General features: G+C 36.2%; 1 protein-coding gene across 1 annotated transcript in view; it reads left to right on the forward strand.

Annotated features, from left to right (window-relative positions):
* Positions 1-454: 454 nt before the first annotated feature.
* The window catches only part of med12 (mediator complex subunit 12), a 60,462-nt gene continuing 42,608 nt past the window's right edge, over positions 455-18,308 (forward strand). The window contains 13 exon segments of the mRNA XM_056472987.1: positions 455-640; positions 3,205-3,309; positions 3,409-3,600; positions 5,271-5,385; positions 5,388-5,429; positions 5,569-5,744; positions 9,344-9,454; positions 11,812-12,084; positions 14,486-14,632; positions 15,505-15,604; positions 15,700-15,836; positions 16,529-16,660; positions 16,778-16,904. Of these exon segments, the coding sequence (XP_056328962.1) occupies positions 539-640; positions 3,205-3,309; positions 3,409-3,600; positions 5,271-5,385; positions 5,388-5,429; positions 5,569-5,744; positions 9,344-9,454; positions 11,812-12,084; positions 14,486-14,632; positions 15,505-15,604; positions 15,700-15,836; positions 16,529-16,660; positions 16,778-16,904 (1,759 nt within the window). The 5' untranslated portion in view covers positions 455-538.

An 18,308-nucleotide genomic window follows, 5' to 3' on the forward strand; every position in this document is an offset into this window, starting at 1 on the left:
TCTGTTAGGGTTATATCTAGCTGTACATAAAAACAATGGAGGTCTAGACAGTGACTTTTAGATAATTTTGTTTGTGTGTTTAAAAATCTTTTTCACAAACAATTTGTTAATGAAATTTAGATTTTTTTGGTCATTTCACCTGTATGGAAAACCTTTTTTCTTTTTTTAAAATAACGTATACATTAAAATGACGTTCATAATACAATTAATTAGGTAAGTTAAGAAATATCAGTTTCATGGCTTAGGACTTAGGACTTTTATCACTCTCAGAAATTTGCATTAAAATACTTTTGTCATTAATATTAAAAATTACACAGTTAGCTACAATCTAAATACAACGACATTCTAAAATAAACATTTAAATCCTACATGCAAGCTCATTTTTATTTAAAAAAGCTGCTGTACTGGAAGGACTTTTATGTTGTCATGAATTTTCCCATCATCCCCGTCTGAGCGGAAGCATCGGTGAAGCAGCGGAGCTCTAGCCGCAGCAGCAGCGCTCAGGATCGGCTACACACCGGGCTGACATGCCGCGGGGATGATGGCTGCCTTCGGCGTTCTGAGCTACGAACACAGGCCTCTTAAACGGCCCAGACTCGGTCCTCCGGACGTTTATCCACAGGACCCGAAGCAAAAAGAGGTCGGACGACTTTCCTTCTTTCTCTCTAGCCACATTTCATTTGTAAATAATGAGCTAAACTGTGCTTTTTCGGGGCTGTTAAGATCAGGCCCTGCCCTCAGCTAACGGCCAATAACAATGAACCGAACGGCTCGATTAGCTGAGCAGAAAAACATCATATTATTTCGGTCTTCGTCTTAGCTTGTTGTAGCAGATGGATAGAGAGACATAAAGGTCGATTTATTATTTAAGCTCGGCTTTTAAAATGCCGGCAGCCTCTTTATTCATCGAGCTTTTAATTTAAAGCTGCTATCATCGTTATAGTGCTATTTAAAGTCGCTGCATGTGTAACATATGAGTTATTATTCATTATTTTGTTTTTAAGTGATTAACCGTTAGTATGCTGTAAATGTATGTTGATGTAAGATGTAAACAATCCCAATAGCCTGTTAGTTTTGTTGCGATGTGTAAGTTTGTTGACAACTGCTTGTGGATTGATGTGTTTGTCACGGGTGCGTTTTAAAACCTGTTAAGCTGTCTAGCTAGGCAGCATTTCTAGGGATCATCGACTCGTTCAGCGGTTTGTACGTTAGTTATATATGAATGCAAATATAATGCTCATGATGTTTAAAATATTGTGTAGCTAGACACAACCGTTATACACATTTATAGTTTACCCAGAAAGTAAAATGTGCAGTTAATATAATCACTTTCAGACCATTCAACATGTAGGTTTTAGTTTCTTTAGGATTCTAAAAATGCAAGTAAATGGTTTCCAGCACTTTGAGAAAGATATACAGCCAACAGATCTTATGAAATGAAAGATCATTCTGTGTAAGAAACTGAAATTTTACAACATTTTACAAATTAAAAATGCTTATATAAAAGACTGTATCATAAGCACAGTGACTATAGTTTTTTTGTACATTTTAACATTGCATGTGATTTATTATATTTCATTTACCTTCAAGTTTTTGTTCTGGATTTTTTGTTTGCCTAAATAAATTTGCCGATAGTTGCATTTCATGAACCAATCTTAGGTGTTTATTAATGAGTTTACAAGCGGAGGAAGATGCACAAGCGCTCCTCTATGTTATACATAGCCTAAGCCGATGTAAAATGAATGAATGACTTGTTTTCTGTATAGTTGCTTCTGGCCATGACATGTTCACACCTAAATGGTTATAAGAGACGTGTTTATGGTATTAAATGCGGCATCTTTAATTTATTCTCTTAGGTAAGGCGAGATCATAGAGGTAAAGTTGGTTTTATATTCGGATATTCAGACATTCTCCTTAATAATATAATTTCAGAAAAGTATTCTTTGTAAATTCTAAATAGGGAAATCTTATTAGCAGCAAATGACTATCAAAGTACAACATTCTTCACAGTCAATTAGGTAGTGTTAATGTTGTTTTGAAGTCACACTTGCATGCTAATTCTGATTGAGTATTCAAAGTAACATGGTAAAGAATTTGTTTATTTTTTTTTTTAGATTAGATTCAACTTTATTGTCATTACACATGTACAAGTACAAGGCAATGAAATGCAGTTTAGGTCTAACGAGCAGTGCAATAGCAGCAAGTGCAGGATACAGGTATAAGTTATAAAGTGCAGTTATAGAAAAACTATGGTGATATTTACAGATGGATGTACTATGAGCATTATATACAGGTTGTATTTGCTATGAACAGAGATGTACAATAAATTAGTATATGTACAGGATGCTATTAGTAATCAGAAGTGTGCAGATAGATAAACATAATTACAAATGTCCATGTGCAGTGGGTATGTACAGTTCAAATAAGTGAATCAGTGCAATGTAGTGCATGAATATGTGCAAACTTTAAATGTGCAAATGTTAAATAGTGCAGTGATTGTGAGGAGTATAAGTTAGAGGAGAGTGGGTGGTGTATTGGGGGAGCAAAAGAGTCAGTGAGGGGCAGAGTTCATAAGGGAGACAGCTCTGGGGAAAAAGCTGTTCCTCAGTCTGCTGGTTTTTGTCCGGGGGAGCCTGAATCGCAAAACAGTCTGTGAGCAGGGTGAGAGGTGTCCTTAAGAATACTGCGTGCTCGGCGCAGACAACGTTTCTTCTGGATGTCCTCTATGGCTGGCAGTGTAGTCCCTGTGATGCGTTGGGCAGTTTTCACCACCCGCTGCAGTGCCTTACGCTCAGCAACAGAGCAGCTTCCATACCAGACTGTGGATGCTTTCTATTGTGCAGCGGTAGAAGTTCACCAAGATGGCTGATGAAAGCTGGTTCTTCTTAAGTTGCCTCAAGAAAAATAGGCGCTGAGGCAACTTAAGAAGAACCAGCTTCAATATAGAGACTTCTAAATGATCGATTGTGCGTTATAAAACAAACTTTACCTCTATGGCGAGATCTTCTCTTAAGGTTCATTCTAGAGGGAAAATGTGCTTAAACCATTATATGGCTTGACGCATCAGAATTGGTACTCAGTATTGGCCAATCAAGGAATCGGTAATTGGTATTGGCTGCAAAAATCCTCCTCAGAGCGTCCCTACCAAAGAACATGTATATGCATGCATAAGTCATTCAGAACTGTCGATGTCTCATTGTTTAGGATGAGTTAACTGCATTGAACGTCAAGCAAGGATTTAACAACCAGCCAGCTGTTTCAGGCGATGAACATGGCAGCGCTAAAAATGTCAATTTCAACTCTTCAAAGGTAGGCTTGCCAATTTTAAAGTACTTTGCATGCTTGTGTTTTAGAAGTCAAATCCTCATTTGTTTGATCTCGGGGTTGCTGTTATTTTCTGCTTTACAGATCAGCTCAAACTTCAGCAGCATTATTGCAGAGAAGTTACGCTGCAACACTTTTCCAGACACCGGGAAGAGGAAGCCGCAGGTCAACCAGAAGGATAATTTCTGGCTCGTCACAGCGAGGTCACAGAGCTCCATTAATAACTGGTTCACAGACTTGGCCGGGACCAAACCCCTAACTCAGCTTGCTAAAAAGGTTTGAACAAGTCAATTCTAGAGGTTCAGAACATGTTGTGCAGTGCCACCAAAAATAACTCTGGACGTTCATCTTTGCTTTGCTTTCATCCACATTGCAAAAAATGTAAACAATGTCAAATAAATGATTATTTTAGAAGGTTGCGTTAAATGTATAGCAGTCAGACTGACTTATTGAATATGAAGTTTTCACTGTAACTTATTGACCGTATTCTTCAATGCAGAAGTGCGCTCGTTTTTGATGCTGTTTTAGAACTTCCGATTCAGTTGCCAGTGGGAGAAATGACTAGGAATAATAAATGGCAGAAAACAGTCAAACTACTTACTCTACAAACAAGTGTTTACATGATTATACAGACAAAGTAAAACAATATAAAAAGAAAATATCAGTTTGGAACATCAAGCAGCAAAACAAGCTGTTTTTAATGTCTAAAAATGAATGGAAGTGAATGAGATCGGACGTCTTGAGCCAAAAAAGATTAAAATGGCTGCACCTGCTATTGCGCTGAGAATAAGGTGAATCATTTTTATGTTTTGTTTATTTATTTTTACATTTTTAAAGGTTTGTTGTTAATTCCTACTAATAATACAGATGATATTTTGGCAATGCATACCATAATATTTCTGCAGTACACAATAAAAAGAGCATTGCTGTAATTTGCCCTTTCTAGTTCATTCTTACTGGCCAGACTGAAGGCTGATTTAAACATCTGTGTCAAACGCACGCATATGCTTTGGCGCAGCCTTCACGCAGTCGCATAGTCCTCACCGTGGCTGATGCCAATGTTGACGCGCACATCTCTAAAAATGTAACAACACGTTGCAACAAATGTAGCGCAAGCTTTGTGATTGGTCGGCTTGGTACCTGTGACCAGTGTAGGCGGGACTGAGATCCGCAAGCCCAATGGAGCAAGTGTTTACAAGTGTCGAGCCCCGTGAAGTAGCTCTAGATGGAAACACTTGTTTTGTGTTTACCTTATGATTAAAGTCGTTGCACGTCCACCTCTTTCCGCTTCTCAATGAGCGAGTTTTAGCTACTTGTACGTTAAGGTAGCAATCAGAAAAAACAAAACACCCGTAAAGAAACTCGACACGGAGGAACATAAAAACCTACTGCTAGCTAGCGTTTCGGAAGTGTTATTATACATAGAATATTAACGCAGAACTATAAATGCACAAATAAGCGCAAGGCAGGTGCCGTGGGTAATGCCGATCACTCAACGCAGAAGTATAAACCAGCGTTTTGACTATACTTTTGCTAATATGGATATAGTACACACATATACACACGAAAATAAAATCACCAGTGCGAGTGTGGCAATTGTAAATGTATAATGTTTAGTTAGGAATCGTTTAGCCAATAATGAAAATTGTTGTCGTTCCACCAGTTACTGATGCTCCAGTTGTTTTGATTTTTATCATTGTTTTGTTCTTAAAATTAATAATAATAAAAAATGTGACTTTCATAGTATTTTGTTTTTTATTGTGGAAGTTAGTTGACTTTGATTAGCAACATTATTCAAAATATCTTCTTTCATGTCCATTAAAAGAACACCTGTTAGTTGAGAGAACGTTTGTATAGCAAGTCATGGATCATATTTTGAAACTGTGCATTCAAGTGTGCAAAAAAAAGTCATCAATTTTACATCAATCATTATATATGTGCTGTAGGTTCCCATCTTCAGCAAGAAAGAGGAAGTGTTTGGCTACCTTGCCAAGTACTCTGTGCCAGTGATGCGATCTGCTTGGATGATTAAAATGACATGTGCGTATCATGCTGCCATAACCGAAACAAGATGAAGAAAAGGCACGTCATCGACCCCTGCATAGGTCAGTGTGTTTATTGAGCTTCAATATATATATGTTTGTAGAGTAATTTGGCTGTTCAACAAGCAGCACTGTCCTCTTTTAATTCGTAAATGAATATAAAATGCTGCAACGTCTCACTGGTTTTATCTGGCTGATGCAGAATGGACTCAGATAATTACTAAATACCTGTGGGAGCAGCTGCAGAAGGTGGCGGAGTTTTACAGACAGTCTCCCAGCCAGGGCTGCGGGTCTCCTCTGCCTGCTCCTCCTGCCGAGGTGGAAACTGCCATGAAACAGTGGGAGTACAACGAGAAACTGGCCATGTTCATGTTTCAGGTATGCAAGCTCATTTTTATTGAAAGCTTTCATGAAGCGAGAAATTACAATTTTGTTCATCATTTTACTTCTAGGACATCATTGTACTGTAGAACTTTATAGAACTCAAAACTTTCCCGTTCATCTGAAAACACACTTATGTTAAAGCCGAATTGACAGGTTGTGGAATGTGCCACTTTATTATGTAATAGCAGTGGTTTTTAATCCCATTCCTCATGAGCCACTGCTCCGCATATTTTGCATGTCTCTCTTATTTAACACACCTGAATCAGGAAACCAGAAGAGAAGAGATCCTCCATGCATGAACTGTGTTCGATTGATAGGGTGTACATATAGCATATAGCAAATATCCATAAATCATTGCTCCCTATTCCTTGACTACTTCATACTTCACTTGGAAACATTTATTCATGGATGTATCGTAAGCTCAGCATGTCGCAATAATCAATAGATCCACTAATCACACAATAAATTGACATGCTCTCAATAATTTTTGGAGGGGCAATCTCCTATTGTGTTTATATAAAAATGGATGTTAGCAACATTTTAGCTGATTGCGCAGCCTCTGTCATCACATCTGATCTCAGTTAGAGAATTCTGCAAGCTCAGGTTTAAAAACAATTGTTTCTGACAGGTGAAGAAAATGTGAATTTTCACATGTGGTTCTCAAATCTGCTGAAAGTTAAGAAATAGTCCAGAGGATCTGCGTTTCAAATCTGCGGTCCACTTTGAAGCCATTGAAGCCACTGGTGTCAAAGTGTATATGACATTTAATTTTTTCATTCATTCATTTTCTTGTCAGTTTAGTCCCTTTATTAATCTGGGGTCGCCACAGCGGAATGAACCGCCAACTCATCCAGCATTTGTTTTATGCAGCGGATGCACTCCCAGCTGCAACCCATCACTGGGAAACACATACACACTCATTCACACACACATACACTACGGACAATTTAGCCTATCCAATTAACCTGTACCACATGTCTTTGGACTGTGGGGGAAACCGGAGCACCCGGAGGAAACATACGCGAACGCAGGGAGAACAAGCAAACTTCACACAGAAATGCCAACTGACCCAGCCGAGGCTCGGACCAGTGACCTTCTTGCTGTGAGGCGACAGCACTACCTACTGCGCCACTGCGTTGCCCCATATGACATTTCATTTTTAATTTTTTTCTCCATAAAATTACAGAATCTAAATAACTTTAATAATGAAATATTTTGTTCCTTGAAAGTGTTTATGCTTATTATATTGTATAATCATTATAAAATCTGTGGCTTAAATGATCAACAATATCACTAAACAGTTTCCATGACAATATATCGCACAACAAGAATTGTTTATCATGACCTGCTTATGCAAAGCCACTGCCTGCAGCATCTTCACACACAGACTGCACTGCACTTGCTAGAGAATTTTCTAGAGAAATGTGACACAATATGCCTCTGTGTAACTGGAATCCGAACATTCCATGGAGGCCATAAAAATATGTTTCAGACTGTGGCAGTAAGAACTTTTTTCTTTGTTTACTTAAAGTTACTGCTTATGATTTTACTACTACTAATTTGGTTTAGACGTTTCTGAAAGATTGAAAGTAAGACAATGGTCTATTGACCTTATTTGATTCAATGGTTGCACCATTGTTGCACCACACAAGTTATATACAAGACTGTTTTTATTATATGTTCGCTATTACTTTATTAAAGATTGTTTTCTATGTACCCAGTATTTGTGCATTTTAACCTTAAACAGCAGTGCCTAGCTATAGGGGATATTGACTGTCAAACATGCATTCAGAAGTATACATTGGTGGGCACTGGGCATGCAGCTTTTCTGTCCAAATTTTAAATACTATACATTTAGCCAGTAACAAAGGTTGGCATTTACTTCACAGTCTACAATCAATGATTCAATTCAAAGTGTGTTTTCATGAGGGGGGTAAATTGTATATGTGACCCTGGAACACAAAACCATCATAAGTGTCATTTATTTAGAAATTGAGATTAACTGAAAACTGAATAGGGGCAGCATGGTGGCTCAGTGGTTAGCACTGTTGCCCTACAGCGAGAAGGTCGCTTGTTCGAGTCCCTGCTGGGCCTGTTGGCATTTCCATGTGGAGTTTGCATAGGTTTCCTCCGGATGCTCCGGTTTACCCCACATTCCAAAGACATGCTCTGTAGGTGAATTGAATAAACTAAATTAGCCGTATTGAATGATTGTGTGTGTGAATGTGAGTGGATATGGGTGTTTCTCAGTACTGGGTTGCAGCTGGAAGGCCATCCGTTGCGTAAAACGTATGCTGGATAAGTTGACGGTTTATTCCGCTGCCGCAACCCCAGATTAATAAAGGGACTGAGCCGAAAAGAAAATGAATGAATGAATGTGTGTGTGAATGTGAGTGTATATGGGTGTTTCCCAGTACTGGGTTGCAGCTGGAAAAGCATCCGCTGCGTAAAATATATGCTGGATAGGTTGGTGATTCATTCCACTTTGGTGACCCCTGATGAATAAAGGGATTAAGCAGAAGGAAAATGAATGAATGAAGGAAAACTGAGTAAGTAAACTTTCCATTTATGTGTGGTATGTATTTGTTAGAACAGACAATATATGGAGAAGGTGCAACTGCTCGGAAGTTTACAATCTGAGATTTAAAAAAATTCAAATACAGATAAAATTGCCATTTAAGTTGTCCAAATTTAGTTCTTAGCAATGCGTATTACTAATTAAAAATAAAATTTTTGCACTAAGACATTTACAAAATCTTTATGGAACATGATACTTAATATTGTATAGATTTATTTTTTTTTTGCCATTTTGACTCGTGCAATGTATTGTTGGCAATTATCAAAAATAAACCTGTGCAACATTATAGAAACATAATAGAATAATAATAAAAGTTTTTGATGTAAAAGTCTTAAAAGCGTAAGTGCACTTCAAAATCAACATAAAATAACAAAAACTGGCAATTAACCCCTGCAAAAGTGCTTGCCGTGCGCCCATATATAACCAGGGTGTCCGCTGGGTCTTAAAAAGTATTAAAAGTTGATAAATGAACGTGGAGAAATGTAAGGCCCTTAAAAGGTATGAAAAGGTCTTAAAGCTATTTTGCAAGGTATTACATTTTATATCATTTTTGATTATGCAATGTATTAAATCTGAATTAAATCTGTGAATATCAGGATGCTGTGTTGTTCATAAAATCAGTAAAATTCTGCTAGGTTTGACATCATGCTGCTTTGTTTAGCGCAGTTACGAGGGCAACACCATTACTTCTGCAGTTCTGTAGGCGTCAACCTGCTAAATTATCTAGATTTAATAGATTTTTATTCAGTATATGAATAATGTTTTAGTTTTGGATTGGTTTCTTACATTCATATTTCGTAAATATACTGTAAGTTAAAATCTCACCAGTGTTTCCGGTTGAAACCTAAAGTGGTTATAAGGTCTTCAATTGTATGGAAAGAGTCTTAAAAGAAGGGTTTTAAAAGGTATTGAATTTCACTCTCTGATTCCTGTATATACTCTGATAACTGAGGGTTGTCAGATTAAAGGTAGTTTATAAGGTCTGGTATTAACTGTGTTTGCTTGTATATCTCAGGATGGTATGTTGGACAGACACGAGTTCCTCACCTGGGTGCTGGAGTGCTTTGAGAAGATTAGACCTGGAGAGGATGAGCTTCTGCGTTTGCTTCTGCCACTCCTGTTACAGGTCAGTTAATGCAGCATGACACTCAACAACCGTCAGCAGCAAAGCTGTCAGGGGGTGGGGGGTGTTTATATAAGGTATAATCCACATCAGCAGGTTAGAACAGAATTAACTTGTGTATTGCTTTGAAGAGGTTTATTTTGCGATGACCAGCTGGATATGCTTTATGCTGCTTATTGCACGGCTACTTAATAAATAAGTAAATGACTTTAAACTAAATCTTGATTTGAGATCAAAAGCTTACTAAATGTCAAGCTTTCACATATAAAGTTTTAATAAAGTTAATATATTAATACAGTTTATTAAAGGTAAACTATCAAATTAATAATATTTGGTACTTGTAATAAAATATTTATTTTAGTTTAGATTAACTGAAGATTAAAAATTAAATAAATTGAGAGAATAAAACAAAAATAATTATAATTTGAATAAATACAACCAAAATTTAAAAACTAATTCACATTATTAATAAACACTAAAGCATTCACAGAGCCCGAAATTGCGACCATTTTAGAATTTTGGAAATTTAATCTAAGCGACTTCATTAAATTTGGGAGCATTTGTGCGACTGCATATAGTCGTAGTTGACTGCATATAGTAGTGCGACCTGTTTTGATTTTTTTTTTTTTTTTTTCCATAAATGTGCTGAATCGGTCTTCCCTGCTGCTATATTGGTTCATATTAGCTGTCAATCACTCGAGGCTATCTGCTGTCAGATGACAGGGAGCTTTTGTGACCAAGGGAATTCCAAACGGCTGAAGAGTGAAAAGTACACAGGCTTGCAAACCCCACCTAAAGTTACAAATAATGGCACCGATGACGGCGATCGTGTGGTGAATTTTGATCCGCCAGCCGAGATCAATCAAGTGTTTTCAGGGAAGGTGCCCGAATCTCCATGCATTGCATTCACTGCGTGTTCAGCGCAAATGTCCGCTAAACGTGAAGTCTAACACTGTACATCATCGCCAAAGAAGCTTGCTTTAACTAAGTTTAAACTGAAACTGCGGCTCATAACAAAGAGCGGTATTGCTCCAGTGGTCATCGCGAGAATTCTGCTCTGCCCCGCTCATATATTGGGTCGGCTGACTCACCTGCTTTTTTCTACAAACACAGAAAAATGAAAATCAGCTCATAACGAGTGTGAGTGTTTAAAATGACACAAACCCAAACCAAAACTTTGGCAGAAGTGAGACTTTTTTCTTTTGTCCATTATTTCTTGAGATGTATATTATCTTTCTATTTAGTTACTGATGACTGCTTTGCAGCTTTCATCATTGAATTGAATGATTTATTATAATCTTTCGTTTGTTTTCTGGCAGAAACAGTATTTATTAAATTGACATGCATATAAAAACAATAGGGCAAAATAAATATTTCTGACTGCAATGCTTTATTTTTGTTTGATGCAAACCATCGATTTATTTTTGATAAAATAACAGTTTTTATAGCACAAACCTTTCATTCAAGCACATTCAAGGCAGCATGATAATGACAAATGTAATTCATTGTTAGTATTATTGTCATCATTAATAGTTTATAACTCATTTATTTTGGAATTACTGCACGAATATCAATAGGTCATCACAGCATTATAGATGTTTGATAGTTGTTTCTCTTTTTTGTTAGTCCTTATCGATGTTGTTTTCTAATAAAATAAATCCCTTAATATACAATTTGCAGTGGTGTTCATTCATTTTTGGTGGTTTCTCCAAATATTTAGGAGCACCAGAAAAAAATCAGAAGTCGGTACTAAGTAAAAAAGTGCCTTGAGCCTTGATTCATCACGTCTACAATACAACACTCTTGCCAGTTATTACTAGGCCTGCATGGAAGCTTTGGAACAGCCTTGTATAAATAATTTATTATGCTTTCAGCTACCAAATGTTTATTGGGCTAATTTAGAATTATAAATATACCATTATACTTTACACTATATCTATTTGTTTGTATTGTGAATTAGATTGTTGCGTATATTCTATTTTTATTCATATTTATTTTTATTTATTTATTTTTGTTTAATGAAAATAATCCTGGTTAAACTGCAGTGATATTATTGTTATTGTATTTGATGTTATTGATGCTATTCTTGGATAAAATTGTGCTGACACACAATTGGAAAATATTTGTTACAGTTAGTCCAGGCTTAGTATTGAAGTTTTTGTCAAAGACAGATTTTATAGTGTTTAATCACTATAATTTTCATTGCAATGACTTATGTTTTAATTAAAAAACTTAAACTAGACATTTAGTACATTCAGCTCAGTTTTTGACATTTTAATTAATTCCACAGTGTTCTTCAGATTTTTCACATTTTCTGAATGGTGTGTTATTATTTTGACCCTTGTCATTATTTCTCTCAGTACTCTGGGGAGTTTGTGCAGTCAGCATATTTATCTAGACGGTTGGCATATTTCTGCACACGCCGGCTCAATTTGCTGCTGAGCGATGGCAGTATCGGGCCAGGTCCAGGTGGGCATCAGGCCCATAGCATTTCTGCACAGCAGGGGAACGCTCTGCCCCCAACACCCACATCTCAACCTGCAGGGGGCAACCAGCCGCAGACCCCCTTCACAGACTTCTACATCTGCCCCCAGCATAGGCCAGTGGTGTTTGGACTCAGCTGCATGCTACAGGTACTGTCATACATCTGTCATTGCAACTAGGGCTGTCATGATTATCAAATTTACCTGGAAAATTAAAGGGAAAGTTCACCCAACATTTAAAATCTACTTACTATTTACTCACTTCTCAAGCGGTTCTAAACCTTTGAGTTTTTTTCTTCTGTTGAACCCAAATCAAGATATTTTGAAGAAAACGGAAAACCTGTAACCATTGACTTCCATTATAGTAAACACAAACACCATGGAAGTCAGTGGTTAAAGGTTTTCAACATTTTTTTCTTTACTTTGTGTTCAACAGAAAAAAACAGGTTTGTGACAAGTGAATGGTGAGTAAATAATCAGAGAATTTTCATTTTTATGTGAACAGTTTTGGGCTTTAGTGATTAATTGATTAGTTTTTGTGCTTTGAGTTTTTTTTGTGTACTTTGTGAGCCCCTTTTATACTACTGAATCAAGGGATCGCTGTACCCCACAGAACATGCCCTGTATGTAGCTGATAATACTTCTGAAACGCAGGGAGGTTTATATGTTTCACTGTGTCAAGTTTCATTTCTGGTGTTTTGAGTAATGTGTTCAATACTACTGTAGCCATAGTTCAAACTCATTCAGAGAACAACGGCTGGAAACAGCAAATGTTCAACAGCTTTAATCATAAAATAAACACAAAACTGAAGAATCCATTCGGAGGTTTCTGCAGGACTTGAGAGTAGTTAAACAGTCCCGCCCTGGATTGTTGTGAAATGTATGTTTTTATGTAATTATTATTGTATATATATATAATTATTATTATTATTATTTATTTATTTATTTATTTAATTAATTTAATTTAAATGTATGTGACTAGGTTATGTGACTTAAAGTGTATGAAGGCTACACTGAACCTACCATGTGCACTTGACGCAGAAGTATGAATTGGCTTAAGTTGGCACTTTGCAACTTTTTAATATTAATTCATTACACTCTGTATAAGCCAGAAATGGTCAGAACAAACTAGCCTAACAGAAAATAACCTGCAAATATCTAACATGCATAAATACAAGCAATGCTTTATCTCGCCCCTAATTTGAAGTGGGCAGGATGATAGATCTTGTCAAAGCTAAAAAAAAACTGTTATTTTCACCTATACTCTCAAGGCAGTTTTAACATGTAAGTGCTGGTGAATGAACTTCTGCATAGAACAGCAAGTACCAGTGTTATCCAGTTATCCCCTTAACAAGTACAACTTAACAACCCCCTGTAAAGAGACTGCGAATTTGAAAGTTAAAGAGCAAACATATTTAAAAAGTGTCTTATGTACTGTATGTAGATTCATGTCTGCCTCTTGCAACAATCACTGTTGTTTGAGATTGTTGTTTGAACCACAATTAGATGATTATTTACTCCAGTGTTGGAGGTAATGCATTACTAGAGACAGACAGAATCTGCAGACATTTTTTACTATTTTTGCATTTCTGGATTTATGCATGATGATTTTGGGATTATTGTAACTAAAAACTTAATATATGAAACCCAAAAATAATAGCTTTTTAACTGTTATTTAATGCTTACAAATCCAATTAGATCCACTTATTTGGTAAACAAAACATGTCACTCATATAATATATTGACTAAAAGACAGAAAAATTACTTTGCAATTGTATTGTAAATAATCAAATTGACATTTTCATATTAGTCAATAATATTTCTGAAATTAATTTAATATCTGAATAATTATAAATTTACAGACATTTACACAAGTAAATAAATAGACTCAATTATGGGCTAAAAATCTGTAGAAATGTGCAGATTTCTTTTGCACAGGGTCCGCGTGGGCCTATGCATTACAAGTAACACGAGTTGTAACAAGTAATGCATTACTTTAAAAAATTAGTAATAATATTTGAGTTACTTAATTTTTTTAATTTAACGAAAGTTACTTTTTAGTTTAATTAAATTTTAAACTAATAACTTAATTTTATGTGTTATCACATTATTTTGATGCAAGTTGTTTTGATGGACAGTGATTTTAATTAAGACAAATGGTACAAAAGTAGCAATGCTTTACACTTTCAATAATCTGTTTATACAGCATGTATAGCTCCGAAGTTTTCATATAACATTATCCTAAAATATATTTTTATGTGTTTTTTTTTTAAAAGTAGGATGTACAGTGTGTTGTTAATTGCAGAGCTCCTCTATTATAAAAAAAAAAGAAAAAAAAAAAGTTTTGAAAGAGATCAAGCCTCAACTAGGTAATAAAAAGTAACACAAAGTAACGTAGCGCATTACTTACCTTAAAAAGTTTCTAAGTAATGCAACTAGTTACATTTTGGGGGAGAAACGCAATATTGTAATACATTACTTTCAAAAGTAACTTTCCCCAACACTGCTAACCACAACAACATTTTTTCTTGTCCTGTTTGTCTTGCTGTAGAGTATCGTGTTGTGTTGCCCCAGCGCTCTGGTCTGGCACTACTCTCTGACAGATAGTCGTAATAAGACCGGCTCTCCGTTAGACCTCTTGCCAATCGCCCCCTCTAATCTACCCATGCCAGGGGGCAACAGCACCTTCAATCAGCAGGTATGACTTCACTTGATTTTACATGACCTCGTCCACTGGAAAGTCATTTAAACCTGATCAAATTTGATATTATAGTATTACATATAACATGGGGCAGATGGAATGGGATAAATGTCACAGATAAGTTACCACAGAGAAAGTAATATCCCCTAATTTAAAGATCATTTGATATTGTATGATCAACTTGCTTTTACAATGTGTCATTTAGGCATGGGCCGGTATAAGATTCTGTTGGTTTGAAATACTTGGATAAACGTATCACGGTTTTGCGGTATTGTTATCACTGCTCTAAAATATATTCTTTTTAAATGTCTGGGTAGAAAGGAAAACCCTTTTTTCCCTTTTGAAGACAATATGTTTTATTTTGAGAAACATTTATAATATTTTGGTACAGTAAACATGTCAGACTAAATTAATTATTGACTTCTTCCGTCTTCATTTGTTTCAAATTTAAAATGGCATCTTTTCTGCTGAAGATACTGTTGTCCTAAAAAACAAACAAAAAAAAGTAAATAGATAATCGTTCACATACCTTGGGAATGGTATTGCAGAAAATTTTTACGGTTTTAAAACCTTTCCAAACCACGCTATACCTTGAAAACGGTTATCGTCCCATGCCTAGTGTCATTTGGGTCATACAAGACTTAACTTGGCTATTTATTAAAAGGTGTAGAGCCACGATTACCCCTTACTTAAAATACTAAAATGACTGTTAATCACATTTTATGGGACTAAATTAGTTTTAATGTAAATAGAATGGTGTTATTCAGAGGTTGTAAAATAATGAATTATAAAATAAACTTGAAAGTCATCTAATGTGTTGGAACTGTGAATGTTAACTGTGAACTGTAAAGAACTGTGATGTTTCTCAGGTTCGGGCAAAGGTTCGGGAGATTGAAGAGCAGATTAAAGAGAGAGGGCAAGCAGTGGAGTTTCGCTGGTCCTTTGACAAGTGTCAGGAGACGACAGCAGGTGAGCAGGAAAGAGGTTCTCAGCATCTCAATGTGGATGGGACTGACTTACCCATGGTTCATCCTATAAAATATAATTTGTGGTGTGTTCCATAGGTTTCACCATTAGCCGGGTTCTGCATACATTAGAGGTCTTGGATAACCACAGCTTTGAGAAGTCTGACTTTAGCAATTCTTTGGATTCTCTATACAATCGGATCTTTGGCTCAGGACAAAGCAAAGATGGGCATGAGGTAAAGTAACTCTTTTGATCTATTTGATTAAACAACATAAAGTACAGTTCAAAACATTGATGTCTTTTTTTTCCCCCTTACAAATTTGAGATATACTCACCAAAAATGTATTTCAAATTAATGCTATTCGTTTATCATTCGTAAAATTATAGAACACTCAAGAAATGTAAGCAGCTCATCCAAATATTTTATTTACACTGATAATAAAACATGTTACTTAATCATTTTAAACTATATTAACATGGAAAAAGGTTATAAGAATTTAAAATAATAATTTGTAATATTTCTTCTTTAATTCTACAGCATTATAGTCCAACTCTGTAACAGCAGTGTACTAGTAATAGACAGTTATTCGTTTTGCTCAAATGATAAAAATATGAAGGGGCCATACACACAAAGCACATCTTTGCATTTAAAATGCGTGACACAGTGCTCTGGGATCATTTTTAAATAAAGGGCATTGTTGTGCGAGGGTATCCAGGTCTAAAAACATGTGCATAGCCGTTCAAAATGCATGTTTACATTAAAAAAGCATGGGAAAGTAGTGCATTGGAATGGAAAAATGAATTTTGTGTGAATTAAGTGTAATAATCATGTTATTACTGTATTTTACCTATGTAATAGCAATTAAATTAGCCTAATGTTTTTGCTGTCTGTCTCATGGTTGTTTTGTAACATGCTTGTAACTTCAGATGAGTCCAGACGACGATGCAGTGGTGACCCTGCTGTGTGAGTGGGCTGTTTCCTGTAAAAGGTCAGGGCCACACAGAGCCATGGTGGTGGCCAAACTCCTGGAGAAAAGGCAGACTGAGATTGAGGCAGAGGTGCTGCTGGCTATCATAAAGCACTACACAATATTTCAATATATCCAGCTGCACAGTTCATATTCACAGTAATGACTGTGTTTAAAAGTGTGTGTGTGTTCTTGTGTGTGTTTTTAGAGGTGCGGTGAGTCGGAGGTCGTGGATGAGAAAGGCTCTGTGTCCTCAGGGTCTCTATCTGCTGCTACACTGCCTGTCTTTCAGGATGTCCTGCTGCAGTTTCTGGACACACAGGCACCTGTGCTCAGTGAGTCTATATGATCAACCATAGGGCTGCTGCTTTTTTTTTTTACTTACAGTTATCCACATTATTCTTATACCCTTTGATGCTTTACATGAATTATGAGAGTAATTTCTATTAAACTGTAAACAGTTAGTGAACTTCATTTAGAAACGGCATACAGTGAAGTGATGTTGTTTATCACACAATTTATCTATTGAATATTAAATGGCAATTTATTAGAAACAAATAACCTTCAGCAGACCATTATCAACTTCAAAACCTTAAAACGAGTCTTTCCACAACACTAATGCTGATAGATATTACTGTACTTCAGGGAATACAAAGAGTAAATAATCTGGATGAACAAAATGGTGATCTTAAGATTTTAGACCACAGATATGCTTGTGATGCAGTCACGTTAATATACCAGTTGTAATGGTTTGTTGCTAGATCGGATACAGTTGCGGCCGGAAGTTAACGAGTATTGTTTATGTTATCTATTAAATTACCCAATAAATTGTATTTTTTAATGCCTACCCCAACCCTTAACCCAACTGTCACAATTCTATAACAATATTATATATTGTTATACAGTGTTCTGAAAAATGCTGCTATATTGATGTGCATATCGCACTTCCGGCCGGCTGCATATCCGATCTAGACTTTACTATTGTAATGTTCAGAGGCGCTGCTTGTCAACAAGCAAGGTAGGCAAATGCCTGGGGTCCTAAGTCAGACTCTGCAAACACAAACACCTCAGTCCACAGTGAGCCGTTTCACTTTATGTCTCTTTCAAGGCTAATGAGCTGCTGTTTCCCTGTCCCTCTCTAATACTGCATCAGTGACAATGCATTCCTGAGGAGCAGCTAAACCAGTGTAGCTCAAATGCAGCGCTCAAACAAGCCTTGATTTTTCTGCTAAGCTTTGGTTGTATGTCTGACATGGAGTATTTCCACGTCAGACCTTTTTTCACATTATGATGGCAAAATGTGAGATCATGCTGGGCTGCCTTCCGCACATATAATAGACCCTTTTCACATGACGTCATGCAGTGTCTGGTTTCACTTCACGCAGTGTATCTTTACTTCCACCTACACAGAACTCCCCATAGAGACTTCACCCAGTCAACTGTATATTTACTACAGATATGGTTAGATGGTGACTACGGCTGTTTTCTTACAATAAGAAGACTGCGTTGTGATTATAAGACTAAAAATGATTAGATTATGAAATTATTTTAACTTATTATTAATTAGAATGAAAGGTATACAGATAATAAATTAAAACCACACTATCTAAAGGTCTTAATTCATTCAAATGGAGAAATTGAAATAAATAGATTAGTAAACAATAAATGATTAAACTGATTGCATTTATAGATGAAATACTTTTTTACTAATTGTAATTTTACTCATGCTGGAACATTCA

This window comes from Danio aesculapii, chromosome 14 (assembly GCF_903798145.1).
Source record: "Danio aesculapii chromosome 14, fDanAes4.1, whole genome shotgun sequence".
Taxonomy (NCBI): Eukaryota; Metazoa; Chordata; class Actinopteri; order Cypriniformes; family Danionidae; genus Danio; species Danio aesculapii.